General features: G+C 40.8%; 1 protein-coding gene across 1 annotated transcript in view; it reads left to right on the forward strand.

The window, feature by feature from the left end:
- The window catches only part of emilin3b (elastin microfibril interfacer 3b), a 57,213-nt gene that overhangs the window by 32,013 nt on the left and 8,162 nt on the right, over positions 1–17,038 (forward strand). The window contains exon 2 of the mRNA XM_029435918.1: positions 11,351–11,489. Coding sequence (XP_029291778.1) covers positions 11,351–11,489 — 139 coding nt within the window. The remainder of the gene's footprint in view (positions 1–11,350; positions 11,490–17,038) is intronic.

The following is a 17,038-nucleotide window of genomic DNA, read 5'->3' on the forward strand; positions in this document are numbered from 1 at the left end:
GTGCAGATCTAAGGTTAACATCCCCAGATTATGAGAGCTAAGGACTTTGATTGCAATCTATGCTCAGCCTGAAACGCTTGTTAGTCTGTATTGGACATAAACAAGAATGCTTGTAACTTAAGCCACATCATTCACTGGAAAACAATGATGTCATTTCCCAGACCCAATACTTTTGGCTTTTTAGCCACTTTTTACTTTCTCTCACAACCTGGATTCTGGATCGTGCTCTCTTTGTGGTGATGTTTAACAGAGCAATGGCTGCTGGCACCAGCCAATGCGGCCTCTGCAGGGTTTCCTAGTTTTCTTTTATACCTAATTGCTCACCGCATATGTGACAAATGACGCCAGCTGCCACATTGAGGAGAAAACCAGCTCTATAACATTTATTGGCTCAGGAAAAACAGTTGGCCTTATTTATAGAAGCCTTTTTTTTACTAGATCTGGCCCCGGGGAGTCGAGAGTGACTGGACGGAGTGCCAATACATTCTGGGGCACGTGTGAAGCATTAAGTGTATTGGGATAATTCAGTCAGGTGTGTGGAGCAGCAGGTTGCACTCTGTGACCAAAGTTAACTCAAAATATGAAATGGTTACAATGAAAAAAGTATGGATTATTGCATAAATAAATTGCATTATAGTATTGAGAAAGGCATTTGTATGTTTCCCGGGTGACATTTTGACATAGCAAAGAAAAGCACAAGTGTCACTAATATCATAAGGAAGGGGGAATTCCATTTTTACTTATTGTTCTTTATACTGTATTGGGTGTTAGTGTATGCTCAATATGCAGTCAGCATGATTGTAGGTGCAGACATGGGCAGATCATAAGTAAATGTCACACAAAAATACACACATACATGCATACAGAAAAACAACACACCTTTAAACCTGTGGTCATGTGTGTGATATGTGTTATTGAATCATCTATCTGAAACTGAAAGGTCGTCACAGCCAACAAGTGGACAGCTTTATTGTTCCATACAGTATGTCTATTATTCTTCCATATGTGTTCCTTATTTCCCATGTTACTGTACGTTTGGCCTGAAGTTAAGCATCTTAATGTCCAGAGAAATAAGATGGAAACACTTGATCTCTGTTCCCAAACAAAACAAAACATCACATAAATGCTGTTGATTTTACCTTAGAGTCTCTGCCCGGTGCAGTGTTTGAACTGCAAGGCGGTGTGTTTGATGCTTCTCCCTTGTCTCTTCTATCCTGTCTCATCTCCCCAAGGTATGCAGGCCAGGGGTGCTTGGCATCCAAAGCTTGAGACTGCAGCCCAGATGAGCCCTACTTTGCTACATGTCTGCCGTTCTCCGCACACAGGAAATTAGGGAGGAAAAGAGCAAACTCAGAGACACGATTTGGCCATTTTAAAGTTTACTGAGTTGTCCTTTTAAGTTGAATAACAGATAGGTGGTGAAGAGTGGAGTTGTTGCACTCATTTTCCACTTACTTGTTGAGGAGTCTACTGAGACGATGACTTGTGGTACAAAAAATAAAATACTCTCAGCATCCCATTTTCTTTTTTCCTGTGAATGCACAGCAAGTTATTTATGAAACTCATAAAAGTCACTGACAGCAGGCTGCTGTATTTTCTGTTAAAGCTCACAAATGTTTGTATGTGTGTGTTCTGAGAGTGCTGTGTTGGTGGTGAAGGTCAAAAAAGAAAAACAGATTAAAAGCAGTGATGCCAATTCCTACAGATTTGTAAAAGCCTTCATCGCGGTCCTCGATCACAGCTCGGTAAATCGTCCCTCACGGCCTGCAGCTCCTGCCAAACACTCTTCTTTTCTTCTTTCTTCTTCTCTGTCAGTGGTGTTTGTAAATCATAAACTCACCACATAGGCAGAGAAGAAGGACTGCTGCACTCTATGGACACGTATTCATTTTGCTCCCTGTACGCCTGCATGTGGAAGTAACAAATTCATTTTGTGAAAGTATTTCACGTATTTTATTTTTTATGTCTAGAAGAGCATGAACTAGTGTGCTGAAAATGTGTATTTCTTTAACCAACTACCTGCTTTTAGTTCCCGACTCATACCATTGTAAGTGTGGTTTTTAGTTTCTTATTTAAGGAGGATAAAAACCTATTCTAAACCTTAATGATGATGGTATGTAGCGGCCAGAAATTAAACCAGCAATAAACTGCCTGAACACATATTTCATGCTAGCTGTTGATGTTGTTGGAAATGACAATAAAGGAGCTGATTTCACCACTGCATGCCAAGTGGTCCTCAAAGAGGATCTTAGTCTTGTGTGAATGTTTCATCAATTTTCTTCCTTAATTAGGCTTTCTTTTGTGTTTTCATTTGTTCTCGTTGAGGCTCTAAGTTCAGGGGGGTGTTGGTTTTATTTATTGTGTCATAATGTGGCTGTTGTGAAGCCCTTTGAGAATGCAACTTTGATTAAGGGCTGTACAAATAAACCTAGCTTGACACGACCTAAATCATGGACACTGGTTTGAGAAGATTGACAAAAACACATTTTCAGAATTCCTGCTGCAGCAAATGATGGTCTGGACAGCTTTTTGCTGCTTTTCTCTGTTTTTCTTTTTGTTTGCTTGATTAATTTTAAGTCACACTACCAGCACGGCTCTAGGTAGCCTATGGCAATGGTAGTCGGTCTTAACTATGGTTTATGACCCGGTACCTAAAAAACTAATGACAATCCCATCAGCCTCAGCTGGACTTTGTGCTCACTGCTAATTTGCAATGTTGCCATGCTAACATGCTAAACATCATAAACAAACATCATACCTGCTAAACATCAGCATGTTAACGTTGCAAGTGTGTTGACATGCCTCACAGAGGTTATGTTATGACTGCAGACTCTTACCTCTGTTAACTTTAGATTGCCTATACTTTCCACCAAGTGAGGCTCATTCTCTTTTCTACATGTTTGCTTTAACCTTCATTAGCTACTCATGGTGGAATATAACATATCATTTGGTTATGTCTAAGTATCTGTTTTCAATTTTGGAACTTGTTTGTCTCTGCATTGAGGCACCATTTACCATTAACTGTTTTAATCTCTTTTGGTTTTTGGAGTGTTGTTGTTTTTGACTGACAGACCAAAGGGCTTTTCACTCGAAGGTTTTTTTTACACAGACGGGCCAAGAGAAACCAGTTGGCACCAGTCATTGATGTGGAAAAGTGAAAACCTATTGTGATTCCTGGTGCATGGTCTCATTGTAAAGGGTGGTCGTGCACCATTTCAGACGGTGGTGACCCTGGCACCAATCGCAGTTAACACACTACAGAATTGGGCCTGAAAGGGAGCCTAGCTGCGGCTGGAGAATCTAGGCTGGTTGGACTCAAGAATTAAATCCCTCCATGATGATTGAGCGATGAAGGAGAAAGGGGTCTGGGAGACGGTACGTATCTGAAGGATAGAAGAGAAAGAAAGATTACTTTCAGTGTGGACCATGTGTATTCGTACCCGACAAGTTTTTCAGACGAATGAGTGATATCCAAGGATATAGGCAACGAAAGGCAATGATTGCTTTAGTATTGTGAGTTTATGACCCTTTAAAGTGTTCACCCCACGTGAACCGTTAACAACCCCCCAGTGTGTGTGGGAAAAACACACACTTCAACACAAACGAGGGCACACACATACACATATATCGTCACACACACCACACAAAGTTGTGACAGTGATTGGCTCAATTCTGTTGTTTTCACCACAAGCCACATGAAAGCGAACAAACACAAGAACACAAGGCTGCTATTGTGTACTCAAGCCTCTTCCACAGATAAGAAAAGGGTAACATAACTAAAGCCTATTTATTAGATTGATTTATCTCTTTTTTAGTGTGATAACCCTTAAGTAATATGAGAGGACAGAACAGAACAGCAGTGCAGAGTGTTTGAACTAGTTCTCACACCATACTATAAAAATGAAGCGGGAAAAATAAATGACGGCCAAGACTTCCACCCCATCACCCACTTAAGCCACAGCAAACAAATCCTAAACCCGCTGACCCTGAGTGGGCCAAATACTGTGGAACCTTGTTCCAAGTCTCTCCAAATAACAATAATCCTTCTTCATCATGTGTGTGTATTTTGCTTTTGGAGAGTGAAGAAAAGGTAAAGACCACATCTTAGGCACATGGAGAAAGTTATACTCGTTCACACACCCTGCAGTGCTATCATGACACATATCAGACTGGTGTGGTAGTTTCTCTGGGAAGAATCACACGCACCACCTGTACAGTACATACCAGTCTGAGCCGGGGATACTGGCCTACTGAGAACCAATAATATTTAACCTCACAATATACCCAAAGATTTGCTTTTGTTGTAACCGTGAGCACTGTTTAACCTTTTCTTGTTTAGGGATAGTGATTAAAATGATCGCCAGTGACTATGAGTAAGATGCTGAAATAATAACCCCTGAATCCATCCGTCCGTGGTTAAAGGAAGGCAGCAAAACTTTGCATATTTACTAAATCATTTAATCAATAATTACTTGAGGATATGTATTTCTTATTTCTTATTACTATATGAAAAAAGGGAAACACAAGAACAGTTTTCATCTCACAGGGCAGTGTAAAATGAAAAAAAAAATGAACAATGAGTTCATTCAAGAAACATTGTAGAGGAAGTGGGGGAGAAAGTTTGACTGGGTAAGCGCAATCCTTTTCTGTTTCCTTTTTTCTTTATCTATGAAAAAGCTTTAACAGGTGGAACTTGACATCACTAATATGAACTAACTCCACCCTTGCATTTATATATTTTGCTGCATAAATAAAAGGTTAACACTGGGGTCTGTGTTCAGTGAATCTATGTTGAGTCAACACATTAATGACTGTGACTTCACTGTAAAGTTTCTGTCACTCATCTAGATTTATCGTCATTGTAAGGTTGGTAAAGTAAAAGAGCCTCATGCATCTCCATACAGGGCATGCCTTGTGCTGCAATAACGTAGAGTGTTTACCTTCTGGCAACTCTGGCTAAGCTTAAATGATGTGTATTTTTGTTCATATACACGCATGAGTCCATGTGTGTTTATGTCTCCCCCGGCACGCACATGCACATGTGCCTGTGCTTGTGCTTGCCAATGTGTGTGCATGCCCATCACTCAGCCTTCAGATGGGCAAACCTGGAGGGTTGCGTCACAGGCAAGGAAAAGAGCAGTCCTGGCCAGTAAGCCAGTCTTTAATTGCTTTGCAACTGGGAACACATTGCTGAGGAAACAAGGGGCTCATTGTGAGTGTGTGTTCATCTCAACACACCTCATATTTTCTGCAGGCCACTGACCCCCACCAGCTCTGCAGCATTTACAATAAAACACAAAGCCAGCAATTAAAGTACTAAGTGTTTTCATGCACGATCACATGCTGACACGCTTAAGATGTGTTTCTGCGCTTCTTTATGCTGATGTATTCCAACACCAGATCAAGATGCTGAACGCTGTAATGTTTAAACACTGAGGATTAATGTGAAGTCAGCTTGCTTGCCGGAGGGTGAGGAACAACATTGTGCTTCTGTGTTTCACTCTTAAAGAGCTGTGCATGATGAGGTATTAACAATGAGTGAGAGTGTGTGTGTGTGTGTGTGTGTGTGTGTGTGTGTGTGTGTGTGTGTGTGTGTGTGTGTGTGTGTGTGTGTGTGTGTGTGTGTGTGTCTTATGATAGACCTGGTTTGGGTGGTGGTGGTGGTCTGGCTATGATGTGAACCAGATGTGGACTGGATGCAGACTATCGTACCCACTGGAGGGAGAATGAAGCCTGTGCGTGTGTGTATGTTGGTGCATGCTGAGTGCCAGCATTGATTACAAATCCAATGTAATTTTGCGTTGCACCAACCACATTTGGCAGAGAGCGCTGGCATATATGAGCTCATGCTTCATATGACTGACCCATAAATCATATAGACTGCCAGTGCTGTCGTAGGGTTCAGCAGTTTGAGAATACTGATATTATTCTGGTCATTTAGAAGCTGTGTTAGATACATGTTGATACTGTTGAACATTATTTAAACCCCCAGACCTACATGTATTACATTCCAGTTGATGTAAAGATTAAGATGGAGAAATGATCATGAGATTGATTTTAAAATCACTTCTCTCCGGACGGCCACTGGGGAAAAAACATCTGAAATACTAAATATAATTTCAACAAAACCGACGAAACCGATGAAATTCTTTGCAGAGCTTCTAAATGAGCAACATACAATCAATGCATCTGTTCCTGACAGAGTACACTGGGTTCATCTTGATTTATCATTATATGAATATAGAGTCTATACTCTAGTCATTTAAAGCTTATGTTTGGAGTCTATTCTCTGACCTCATCACTCTCCACCAAGCTAATCTTCTCTGTGTGGCCACTTCTTCTACTGGGCACCTCCAACTACTGAGGAAGATATACTGTATAGAGAATTCAGATTGATAAATCCTAACTCACCAATCAATTTACAATGCCAAACTTGGCTGAGACACACCAGTGATGCTGCATTTGATTATTAACTTGATTATTAACTTTGCCAATGCAAATAAGTACACATAAGAAGATTAAACGGCCTGAAAGGAGCAGAAATGTGCAGTCAGTCGGCCATTGCTTTGATCACAAGCTAATCTGTGGCAGAGAAATTAAACCTCTGAAGAAAAGAACATCCTTGAAGTTTGTGGCTCGCTGATACTGTATGATATACAGCCAATGATAGCTGTCCCATAATGGGATATAGCAAATAAAAGTTACCATTGAGTGTAATCAAAGGTTTTGCAGAATTATCCAATAATGACATTCGTGCCTGGTGCTATGGTGCAACACATGTGTGCAAGAATTGTAAATTAACAAGAAACACACTGAGCCCTTGATTGCAACACATCAATATACTGTACTTCTTTGCTACCCAGTGTCAGAAAATAAAATCAAGTGTTCAAACAAAGAGCCACAGATATTAGTAGACAACTACTGGCTTTCTCCAGGAAGTTAACGGGCCATCTCCAGCTCACACTGGGACTCTGTTTCAGCAGCAACAGTTGTCACATTCTCACAGCCAGGATGCTGCTGCCACCACAGACTCAATGAGGTGCCTCTCTGTCTCAAACGCATATGCCCCCCCCCCCCTTTCCCCTCTCTGTGACCCATTCATCCCCTTTCGCACTTATTTGAACAGACCTGGGCAGACAGTAAACACTGGCATACCTGACATGGAGCGACAACAACATGGACAAGTGCTTTGGAACGAGAAGAGGAAGAAGTGACTGTCGTTGCATTCATTTGTATATTTTGAAAGGCCATTCCATTCCCACACCTACATCTTTATGAGTTCATATCCTCTTGGTCCGAAACAAAAGAAGTTGTTTCCATCACAGGATGGCCTCTTTGACCCCTGTGAAAATCCTATGTTTGTCCCCCTTATTTGAGGGTCTGTAACAGCTCAACCCACAATGGCTACTCTTTGGTATATTTAAAAACATAACCTCTTTTTTCAAACTGCTCTCTGCCCACTTCAAGCCAATGAGAAGAGAATAAAGGAATAGAAATCTTGTGATCATGAGTTTGCGTAGGTCCCATCACTCACAGTTAGAAGCTAATTAGAAAATATTCTTTCAGAGCCTTGAAGTTGAAATCAAAGTCAACATGTGCCTCATCTGTTCTTGTGATAGTGGAATTTCTGCGCACTCCATGTAAATCTCACCATCCCCAAGCCAATACAGAATTCTTCCTCGCTCTTTGGTTGAAAAACCACCAGTGGGTCTTTAATGCCTGCAGAGTGAAGAGAGTGAGTAATTTATCACTGTCCATCTTGAGCTGTAGATAGATGCCTGATTTTATTGCTGGTGTCACATGTTAACGGACAGATTGTATAGTGGAAATGATGGAGGGTCATACCACCAAGGAATTAACACACAACGTGGATTAAATGCAAGTTACTTTCTTTTCGTTTTTTAGTTCAAATGTTGCTTTTTCGCAGCTTACAGCTGAATTGCAATCACACATTTCTTGTTACACATGTGCACCAACTCTCTTGTTCTCACCTTGGGAATAAGGAAATAATTATTTATAATTATTATATATATAATTATTATTATAATTATTACTATTCGCCTTTCTTCATTTCTTCCTAGGTCACCACAGTAAGAAAAGATCAAGCAATGAGAAGGACTTCTCATTGCTAAGCAGATGAGGTCACTAAACTGGAATCCATCAATTTTCTCACCCCCTCCCTTACTATGTCTGTGCCCCCTGTCTCTAAATCTGATAAAAGTCTGTCCTTTAAAAAACGTGGAAAAGACTGATAGTAACCTATGGGGATGGTTCACGGAGGGGTTAGGGCAATGAAACTAATTGAGTGGTGTCCTGTTTCTTTAGAGTGGATTCATTAACTGTGTCTCTCTTCACTGCAGGACTGTGCGCCGAGACTCCACATATTGATGGCTCCTAGGGGCCAAAAGGGAAAAACTGGACACAGGCTGTATGTCACTTGGAACAGTATACGATATCCTGAGTCCAAAACCATATAAAGATGAGGAAATACTTGTACTGTATACAGTATAAAGGCCGAAGTATTATATTAGCCAATGCTCAAGAGGCTATTGAAAAAATATTGCATGAATTTCATCTCAGATTTCAGAGTATAGAAGCAGCAGATAAGGATGCTCATCTGAAATTGCTGACAGATGTGGCACAAAAGACATAAAGTCCAATATTGGCAGAATGACCATATATTCTACATTAAACACAAGTAAATGAAAAAGGATAAGAAGAACTCATGAGTCATGGTACACAAATAAATCATTCATAGAAAATTCTATTTTTGGCTTATAGCAAATATCCCATTATTACTAAATGTTGATTCTTTAAGTGTGAATTATTGTATTTGATATGTTTTTGGGGGATTTTTTTGTTTTTTGATAAAGCCCCAGTGATTAAATGTAATGCTATAAATGATCATAAACTAACAGTGAGAGATTCACAGATATATCTCGTTTTTTCCTCAACATCTGGACAGTGTGCTGGGGCAGACATCTGCTTAAAATTTTGCCAGCCATTTCTGTGAAAAATGGTATTCAGTGCTGAGCTGTCTGCCAAAATAGACAAAGATTTAGAAATAGTTTCCTTTTCATCATCTTCTTGCTTTAGCGAGGCGACAGTTTCTGGTGCAAGAGGATGAATCTTCAGCAGGAGGCTGAACACTTCTGCAGCTTCACACACCGTAGATCTTTGAATCTGTGCACCAAAAACGGACGAAAGGAACCTCAACAATTGCATAATATAGCGCATACCATGGAGTAAGATGAAAGGATATAAAAACATCTACCATCTCGATGACTCTTGGGTCTGAAATCTACGCATTTGGAAACTCTTCCACTTATGCAATGTGTGTCTTTGCATACCGTGACACTGTATGTTTTTCTTTCACACTGACTTGTAAATGAAGAGTAAATAAAGCAGGGTAAATGCTGCGGGGTCCACACACAGGTGTGAAGGACACTGCAAACCAATCATTCAAAACAAAGAAAGTCGTTTCAGACAAGGTCCTCTTCCTCCACGTCTTCCTTCTCAGGGTAGCTTTTAAAATCAACCACACTCACTGAGAAGTCATCCTTGAGCTGCCCATCTAGCCATCATCCTCCTCCTCCGAGTGATAACATGAGGACTAGAAGAGATTATGGTTATTTTTGGTTTAAAATAACATTTATAACAGTAAGATTTCAAAAGGAACCACTGTGGTAGATCTATCAACTAATGTGCGTTGTAGTCTAATTTAATATTTTAGTTATTGTTCATTGTAAAGTAAAGTTGAACACAATGCTTGGTGAACATTGACAGACATTTACATCAACTCTTACTCTTGAGTTACGTACAAAACTGTGGATTCAAAAATGGAGGGAGCTGTCAGACTAGCAACAATACAAGCCATGACCAACAGTCAACAAGCTTCCAGCATCACCTGTTTCCAAACCATTGATGATTGATGTTGCTGTTCCACTCTCTGGCGTAACGAGGCTCTAACACCAGAGTTGCCAACAGATTCTAGGAGCATGTAAAAAGGGAAGGAGGTAAACATTATTGGAGCTATAATTTGATTTTATGATTTTAATTTCTTCTGAAAGAAGAACAGTGCAGCTCAAAAACTGGAAAAAGCCATCATCAGCAATCTTGTCTCCCTTACAATAAAGGGTTAGAAACATTTTTTAGGGCTCAACAAACATTAATAGAGAGACACTGACGCTCTCTCATTATAGAAACTGAATTGATTAGCGTAATTCCCAAGGGAAACCTTCTGAAAGACACAGGAGGCAGTTATGCATGAATTCAAGAACTACATGGAAGTTCGGAAAGACATAAGCAGGGGGTCGGGGTGTGGATCGCAACTGAAGCTGTGGCTGGGATTTTTAATGACTGACCGCGGTGAGGCAAGGAGGAGGTCCATTGTGTCCAGATCTGCAGCGTCTTAGCTGGCTGCAGCCGTATCCACGCACATGGCACTGCTCACTGGGGCTGCACTTTGATGTAAAGCTGCTCCCAGAGCAGATGGAGAACGATAAAGAAAAGGGTAAAGAAATAAAATCATTAAGGGATTACAGAGACAAAAACGTATATTGTTTTGATTGTAAAGAAAGAGGGCAGAGAGCTTATGCAGAATAAAGTAACAGAGCATGTTTTGTTCTTTGAATCTGAGACTGTGTGTTGGTATCAAATCATATTAGCTCTCAGTCCCAATCTTGTGCAGAGTAACTAGGCTGGATTTGGGGTGGGATATGCAAATAGAGGCTGTCTGTCTGCCTGCCCCTTCAGAGGCAGCAGAGCAGCACGCTGCTTCTTGCACACACACCCTCACTCATGCAGAGTGCAGAGGACTTGGAGGCTCAAGCCTAGTCAGCAGGTCTCACACGCTTGCATGTGTATGTGTACGGAGCTGAAACTTTCCTAGAGACACACTCACACACTCTTCCCTCCTCCTTTCCTCTGTCCTGCTCTCCTCTTTCTCTTCTTTACCCCTCCTCTCGCACACCTTTGTGTTGTTTTCCTTGCCCCTCTTCCTCTCCCCTCCCTCTTCAGCCTCACTACTTTTCCCTCTGCTCTGTCCGATGTGCTCAGACTGTGGTTAGTGTGCGAACTGAAAGTGTGCAGGGCGAGATGCTGCTGATGCTACAGCTGTTTGGGCTCCATGTCTCCTTCAGGGCCCTCTGAGGAAGACAAGACTACACATGAGTCTGGGACCTTCAACACAACACTCTGAGGAAGCTACAACTATCACTTTTTACACCGTTTTTCTCACCAGCCAGTTTCAAGACTCTGGAATAAATTAAGCTTTCAAAGACTTAGAGAAAAAAAGAAAAAACAATGAGGACCAAGTTGTGTCATCTGGTTGCACAGCTCTTTCTCTTAGAAGTGCTGCTATCTGTGGTGGACAGTAAAGGAACTTTCTATGGAGGCCATGTCAATCCTTTCTATGGAAACAGATACAACCTGTACAAGGCTGGACTCAACCCTCACCATTCACCAAACAAGCCCATGACCCGTCACAAGTAAGTGCTCTGTTTTGGACATGTCACAGGCACTTATGCACGTTTATTTCCCTTCCAACACTGCAGGGTATTGAATTCAAAAAGCATTCCAAGTAGCTAGAGTGCTTGCAAGCAGGACCCAACCTCCATACTGTATTTCCCCTGAGAAACACATATCACCAGCAAGTTGCAGAAATATGGTTTTAGTTAGGGCATCGGCTTGGTAACAGATCCCTGAATTGACTCTCTGTTTCTCCCTTACTCACCATCGGCCCTTTTCTGTGGTTCACACCTAAAACCATCTGTGATAAACATTATAGATCAACAATGACATGCTGCATTATGAAAACAAAGATGTCATTATGGTCTTTATGGTGCAGCGATGGGGGTGCTGAGTTTATGTCAAGAGTATCGATCCCTCACAGCCGTTTGTGTGTGTGTGTGTGTGTGTGTGTGTGTGTGTGTGTGAGGTAGGGATGGCTCAATTAGAGGCGACAGTACAGCAGGACACCCGCTGACAGAAGGGAGTGGTACAACTAATCTCCAATCAATACTTAAGCAATAACACAAAGGTCTCAACTGAGTTTGCATTGAGATTCCTATTGAAAGCTTGTTTTTCTTTTTCTGACTAACCCTTCCAATATCAACAAGTAGAGGTGAAGGATCTTCTTCTGTTTTAAATCAGTGATCTGTGATGTATGTCAAAAACATTGGACTGCTTGTCAGGACAGTCAAACTACAAGAGCAGAGGGGAATAACAATCCCAAGCAAGACATAATGCATTTGAAAACAGAGCCTTGAGGATATATTTGTGTCTGAATAGAGGTGGCTCATGTTTGTCCTCCCTTTCCCGTTTCTTTTGCTTGGCTTCCCCCGAGAGCTGTTATGTCTTTGGACAGCTCCCCAGCTACCTGCTGCTTCACTCAAACTGCCACAGCACACTGCTGATGGCCCAGCCCTGCTCAGTCTGCCATGTACGCTCACCACCCCAGGGAACAGGCTCTTCAGCATCCCTTACCCCGAATGTAACACCCATATTTGGTCTCCAACCTAAACAATATATATCTCATCTATGGCTTTGCCTTTATTTCTAGTCAGCTTTTCATCAAATGTTTACTTTCCCAGCATTTCTTATGAGCCAAAAATCCCCCCTTGTACTTTTTCTCTGACCGCCTTTACTGTATGCAATGCATTTTATTATTTTTCAAACTTTGCTGTTCATGGCTTGTTGAAGAACTGCATGCTGGTGGCACATGACAGAGGCATTTATTTATTTATTGTTCGACAGTGACGCCAGAGAGGATTATTTATATTCTCGCATGCCAAATACATTTCCCAGCCTGAATCCCAAGATTGATAGATAGAATCATAATCTAACTAGAGGGTATATATTGTTCTATTCAAAACTAGCTGATCGGTACATGTGTCTGTGTCCAACTATAGTGTTTATACATGAGTTGCTGACCCACCTTGGACACAGTGAGCCCCGGGGAAGTGTCAGTGTCAGACCACAACCACAGATAGACGAGCTCAGTTGTTTTCGGCCTGGACTGGTCAGTGGAAATAGACACTTAAAAATAACACTCGTGCTATGATGTGTGTGTGTATTTTTGTGAAGAATTTCACTCATGTGCTTTTACATATTGTAAATACGAACTCTTGTTTCTTACTGACCACTGAGTCACATGGACAAAACACGTCTTTCTTTTAGTAAGATATTTAAAAATGCTCAGCTGTTGGTGCACCACAGCCTTTTTCCTTCATGTTGAATTATCTGTGTTTTGGCAGCAATGCGAGTCATTTGATTTCACAGTCATTCCTTTCACTCAGTGCAACTACTTGCTGCAGTAAATATATAGTCCTGTAGTCACTGACTGTGACATCTTTGACTGTTACAATACAGTACATGTCACAGCTTTATTGCACCGAAGATTATAAGGGCCATGGCTAAAACTTTGCATGCTTGGCTTAGTTCAGATTTTTCGGAGTGTGTTTTGATTTTAACATTTCATAAGTTTTTGACATTGTATCATTATTTCCTAGAGCAAAAAAAAAAACTGTAGTTGGTTGTAATTGGTATGCTTGTCAAGTGATGCTATCCATAGGACCTACCTCTCTAATTGATTCTATGTAACACATTCCCCTTACGTAATTGTATCAATCAGAAAGGAAAAAAGCAATCTTAAAAATGTGTCTAGCATCCCACAAACATCTCTCACCATGCTGCACTATAACATATTACCGCACAATCCCCAACAACAGGTGAAACATAATCAAAGAGCCAAACATGTACTCATCACTGTGAAACGATTGTTATATAAATCAATTAAGATCCCAGCAGATACCACATGCCTTCCCCTATCAGATTAGAGACATTTCCCAGGGCTTTTAGAAGATGTATTGGACAGAGATCAAGCAGGGGAAAGGTCAGTAATTTGGTAAAGGTTAGAGGTTGTGGGTTGCTGTTGTAGGTTTATGTTGAGTGTCCAGTGGAGGACAAAAATGGAGCCAGTCTCCTGCTAAGGGTCACAGAGGCTGGGCAGTAAACTCCCAAGCCCCTCACCAACATGTATCTGACTTCACTGCTTTCACTGACTTTTCTGTTGAAATGTTTGGCATTTTTACGTAAACACTCAGCGAACGTACATTTTACTATCTACGAGGCTAAATGCACTGAACGATATTAGAGATTCAATTAAAACTGTGTGATGATTTAATATAACTGTAATCAAGTCTGTTGTCCAAATTAATGACTCCAAGCTAATTGTTATTGACAAGTTTAGGAACGAATAGCTTGAGGTTTTTTTTTAACGAGTGCTCAGTTTAGCATAAGAAACAGGATATAATGTGTGAGCTTAAAAATTGTTGCTAGGAAGATTCTTTTATTTTTTTAACCTTTGGACAGAGTCAGGCTAGCTCTTCCCATCTGCTTGGAGTCTTTATGCTTTAGTGGCAATCCTTAAAATGTCAGTCCTTGTTGGCTTTTTTTGAGCTACCATGATTGTATGCTGCACACGTCTTGAGACTGCAAACAGAAAAAGACTTAACAAACATTTATTTAAATTAAAATCTAAAAATATATTTACATTACTACAGAAAGATAATCACCTGATAGCTGTTGCTTCAAATGTAGCTAACATACATGAGCATGGTATTCTTCTTCTTATCAAACTCTCTGCAAAAAAAGGCAAATAAGCGTATTTCCTAAAATGTCAATGATTCCTTTAAAAAAAACATTGTGTGAAGAAAATACTTAAACTGCCTCACTTGGGGCAACCAAAGCGGTATACTATCAAAAGTTGCATTGGTGCAGCTTAATGCAGGTTTTGTACCAGACCGTAAAGCTTTCGGTTTACCAGTCGATCTACATTCTAACCTTCACCGACGGTCATGAGCTTTGGGTGGTGACCGAAAGAATTTTGGCTGGGCTCACCCTTAGACATAACTTTAGGAGCTCAGACATCTCTAGGGAACTTGAAGTAGAGCCACGGCCCCTCTGCCACTTTTGCCAAGTCCTGACATTTAACCCACAAAAGTCTAGGTCTTATGTGTTCGTTAATTTAACAAACCTCAATGGTTTCACTTCAGCTCTCTATAAATATTATATAGGTCCTACCGGTCAGAAAATGTGTTGCGTTGGTTTGATCAGCAGCCACCTTCTCTACACTACATTGCTTTTGAATTCATTCCTAAGCATATTCAGTACAATGAGTCGAACAAATCTAACAATTCTGTTTAAAAACCCTTTTATTTCAAGAACAGAGAGAGCTAGTCTTACTCAAAGTAGATTATGTGAATTAGGAAATGCCTCAGGATAAGTTATTTGCGTGTTTTTTCACTACCGTTGTTTAAGCCTCTTACTGTACTCCAAGAGAAACATAGAACAAAACAACATAAAGATTATATGACTGTCCAATAAAGCAAACAAAACATGTTGTATAATGAATAGGAGCTAACAACTAGACATTTCAAACATATTTACATGGTTTTATTGCTCTAGTGAGGATAAGAGGCGGATCGCCAACATTTAAGCACATGTGAAAGTAATGGTCTGCCTTTAAGCTATAATAACCAGAGCTGGCATTGGAGCTGACTCTGTCTATGATTGTCAGAGTGATCCCATTGGTTCTAGAGCTGGGAGTATCACATCTTTCCTTTAACCCTAATCAGTAGCCACAAGAGCAACGTCAATCAACCCTGCACCATGGGGCTTTCAAGACCTGCCAGTTGGCTAGAAATAGGTTTCATTAAAAAGCATATATGGAAAGAGATGGGCCCTGGAGGAGAGTGGTTAGCCCATAGACACGGTTGTTAAAGGACCTATTAAAGATTGCTTGGTTTTCTATCTGGCCTGGTCCAGTCATAAATCTGTCAGAGGCAACAGCACAGGCCTGGGTTCAAACGGTCAGGAACCCTACATGTGAAAGAGAGGTCGGTAATAAGGAAGCCTTTTAGTGCCACAGTGTCAAAGCAACAAAAGAAAAGTGGCAGCTTAGCGGGCCGGAGATGTCGGGGTCATGATGAGGCAAAACAGAGGGTCTTCATGAAAAATCAAAAACGAGAAAGAAAAAAGGCCATATTAGAAACAGAGGCAAGAGCAGGACTGGTATGCTTAGATAAGTAAACAGAGATTACCTGCAGTTTGCAGATTTTGCAGAAAAAAGGAGAGGGAGGTTATGTGAAAAAAGGGGGGATTGAAAGGTGAGTTGTTTTGGGCCCAGCAGAGGGTGGAGGTCTAGCAGCAATAATATTTGCCAAAACGCTCCACATGAGAATCTGAGATGGGAATTCTGCTTTCCCCCTGGGATTCTGAGAAGCGATTTAGGAACTGTAATACTATACTCGAAATATTTACAGTGGGACTAGACTAGCAGTCAAAAAATGACACGCGCTAATGACAGAAAAAAGTCAATATTGCAGCATTAAAATAGGGACGTGTGTTAGCATAGAGAGGAAAATGAGGCAGGAGAAACACTAAGTGTGGCTTTCCCAACATTGCAAAGGGAGATGAAGACTGTTTTGATATTGAATGGGGAGAAAGAGACTTAGGTCACATAAAGTTGAGAGGTGCAAAGGAGAGATTAATACACCGATGAATTCGAATCAGTGTTGAGTCAATTGGGGTTGGGTGGTTCAGTGAGGGTGTGGATCAACTGGAGACCTTTTTTGGGTGTTTTTCTTGCTGTTTAATGTGGGATTGTAACATTTCTTTACGCACACACAAGAGAAATGTTTTTACATGGAAAGCAATTAGATAGACATTTGAAAATATCATCAGAAATATTAAAATATATGTAGGAAGCTTTTTTGGCTGAAGGAAGCCTTTTTGTGGATCTGTATTGTGAAGGAGTCAAATAGTCAATAAGTAACTTTTGATTTGGGTCAATTAGTATGGACATCCTTCAAGGCATAATTCAGTTTTATACCATACCAGACGAGTGTAAATGTAATCACATTAGAGGTTGGTAAGTTCAGTCAAGGACAGCATACGAATCAGCTGTCGTTAGAAACCTTTAGCCGTGTGGCTCAGGATGACAGAGCCGGATTTTTAGGTCAGTTGGTCCACGACC

This window comes from Cottoperca gobio, chromosome 7 (genome assembly GCF_900634415.1).
Source record: "Cottoperca gobio chromosome 7, fCotGob3.1, whole genome shotgun sequence".
NCBI lineage: Eukaryota > Metazoa > Chordata > Actinopteri > Perciformes > Bovichtidae > Cottoperca > Cottoperca gobio.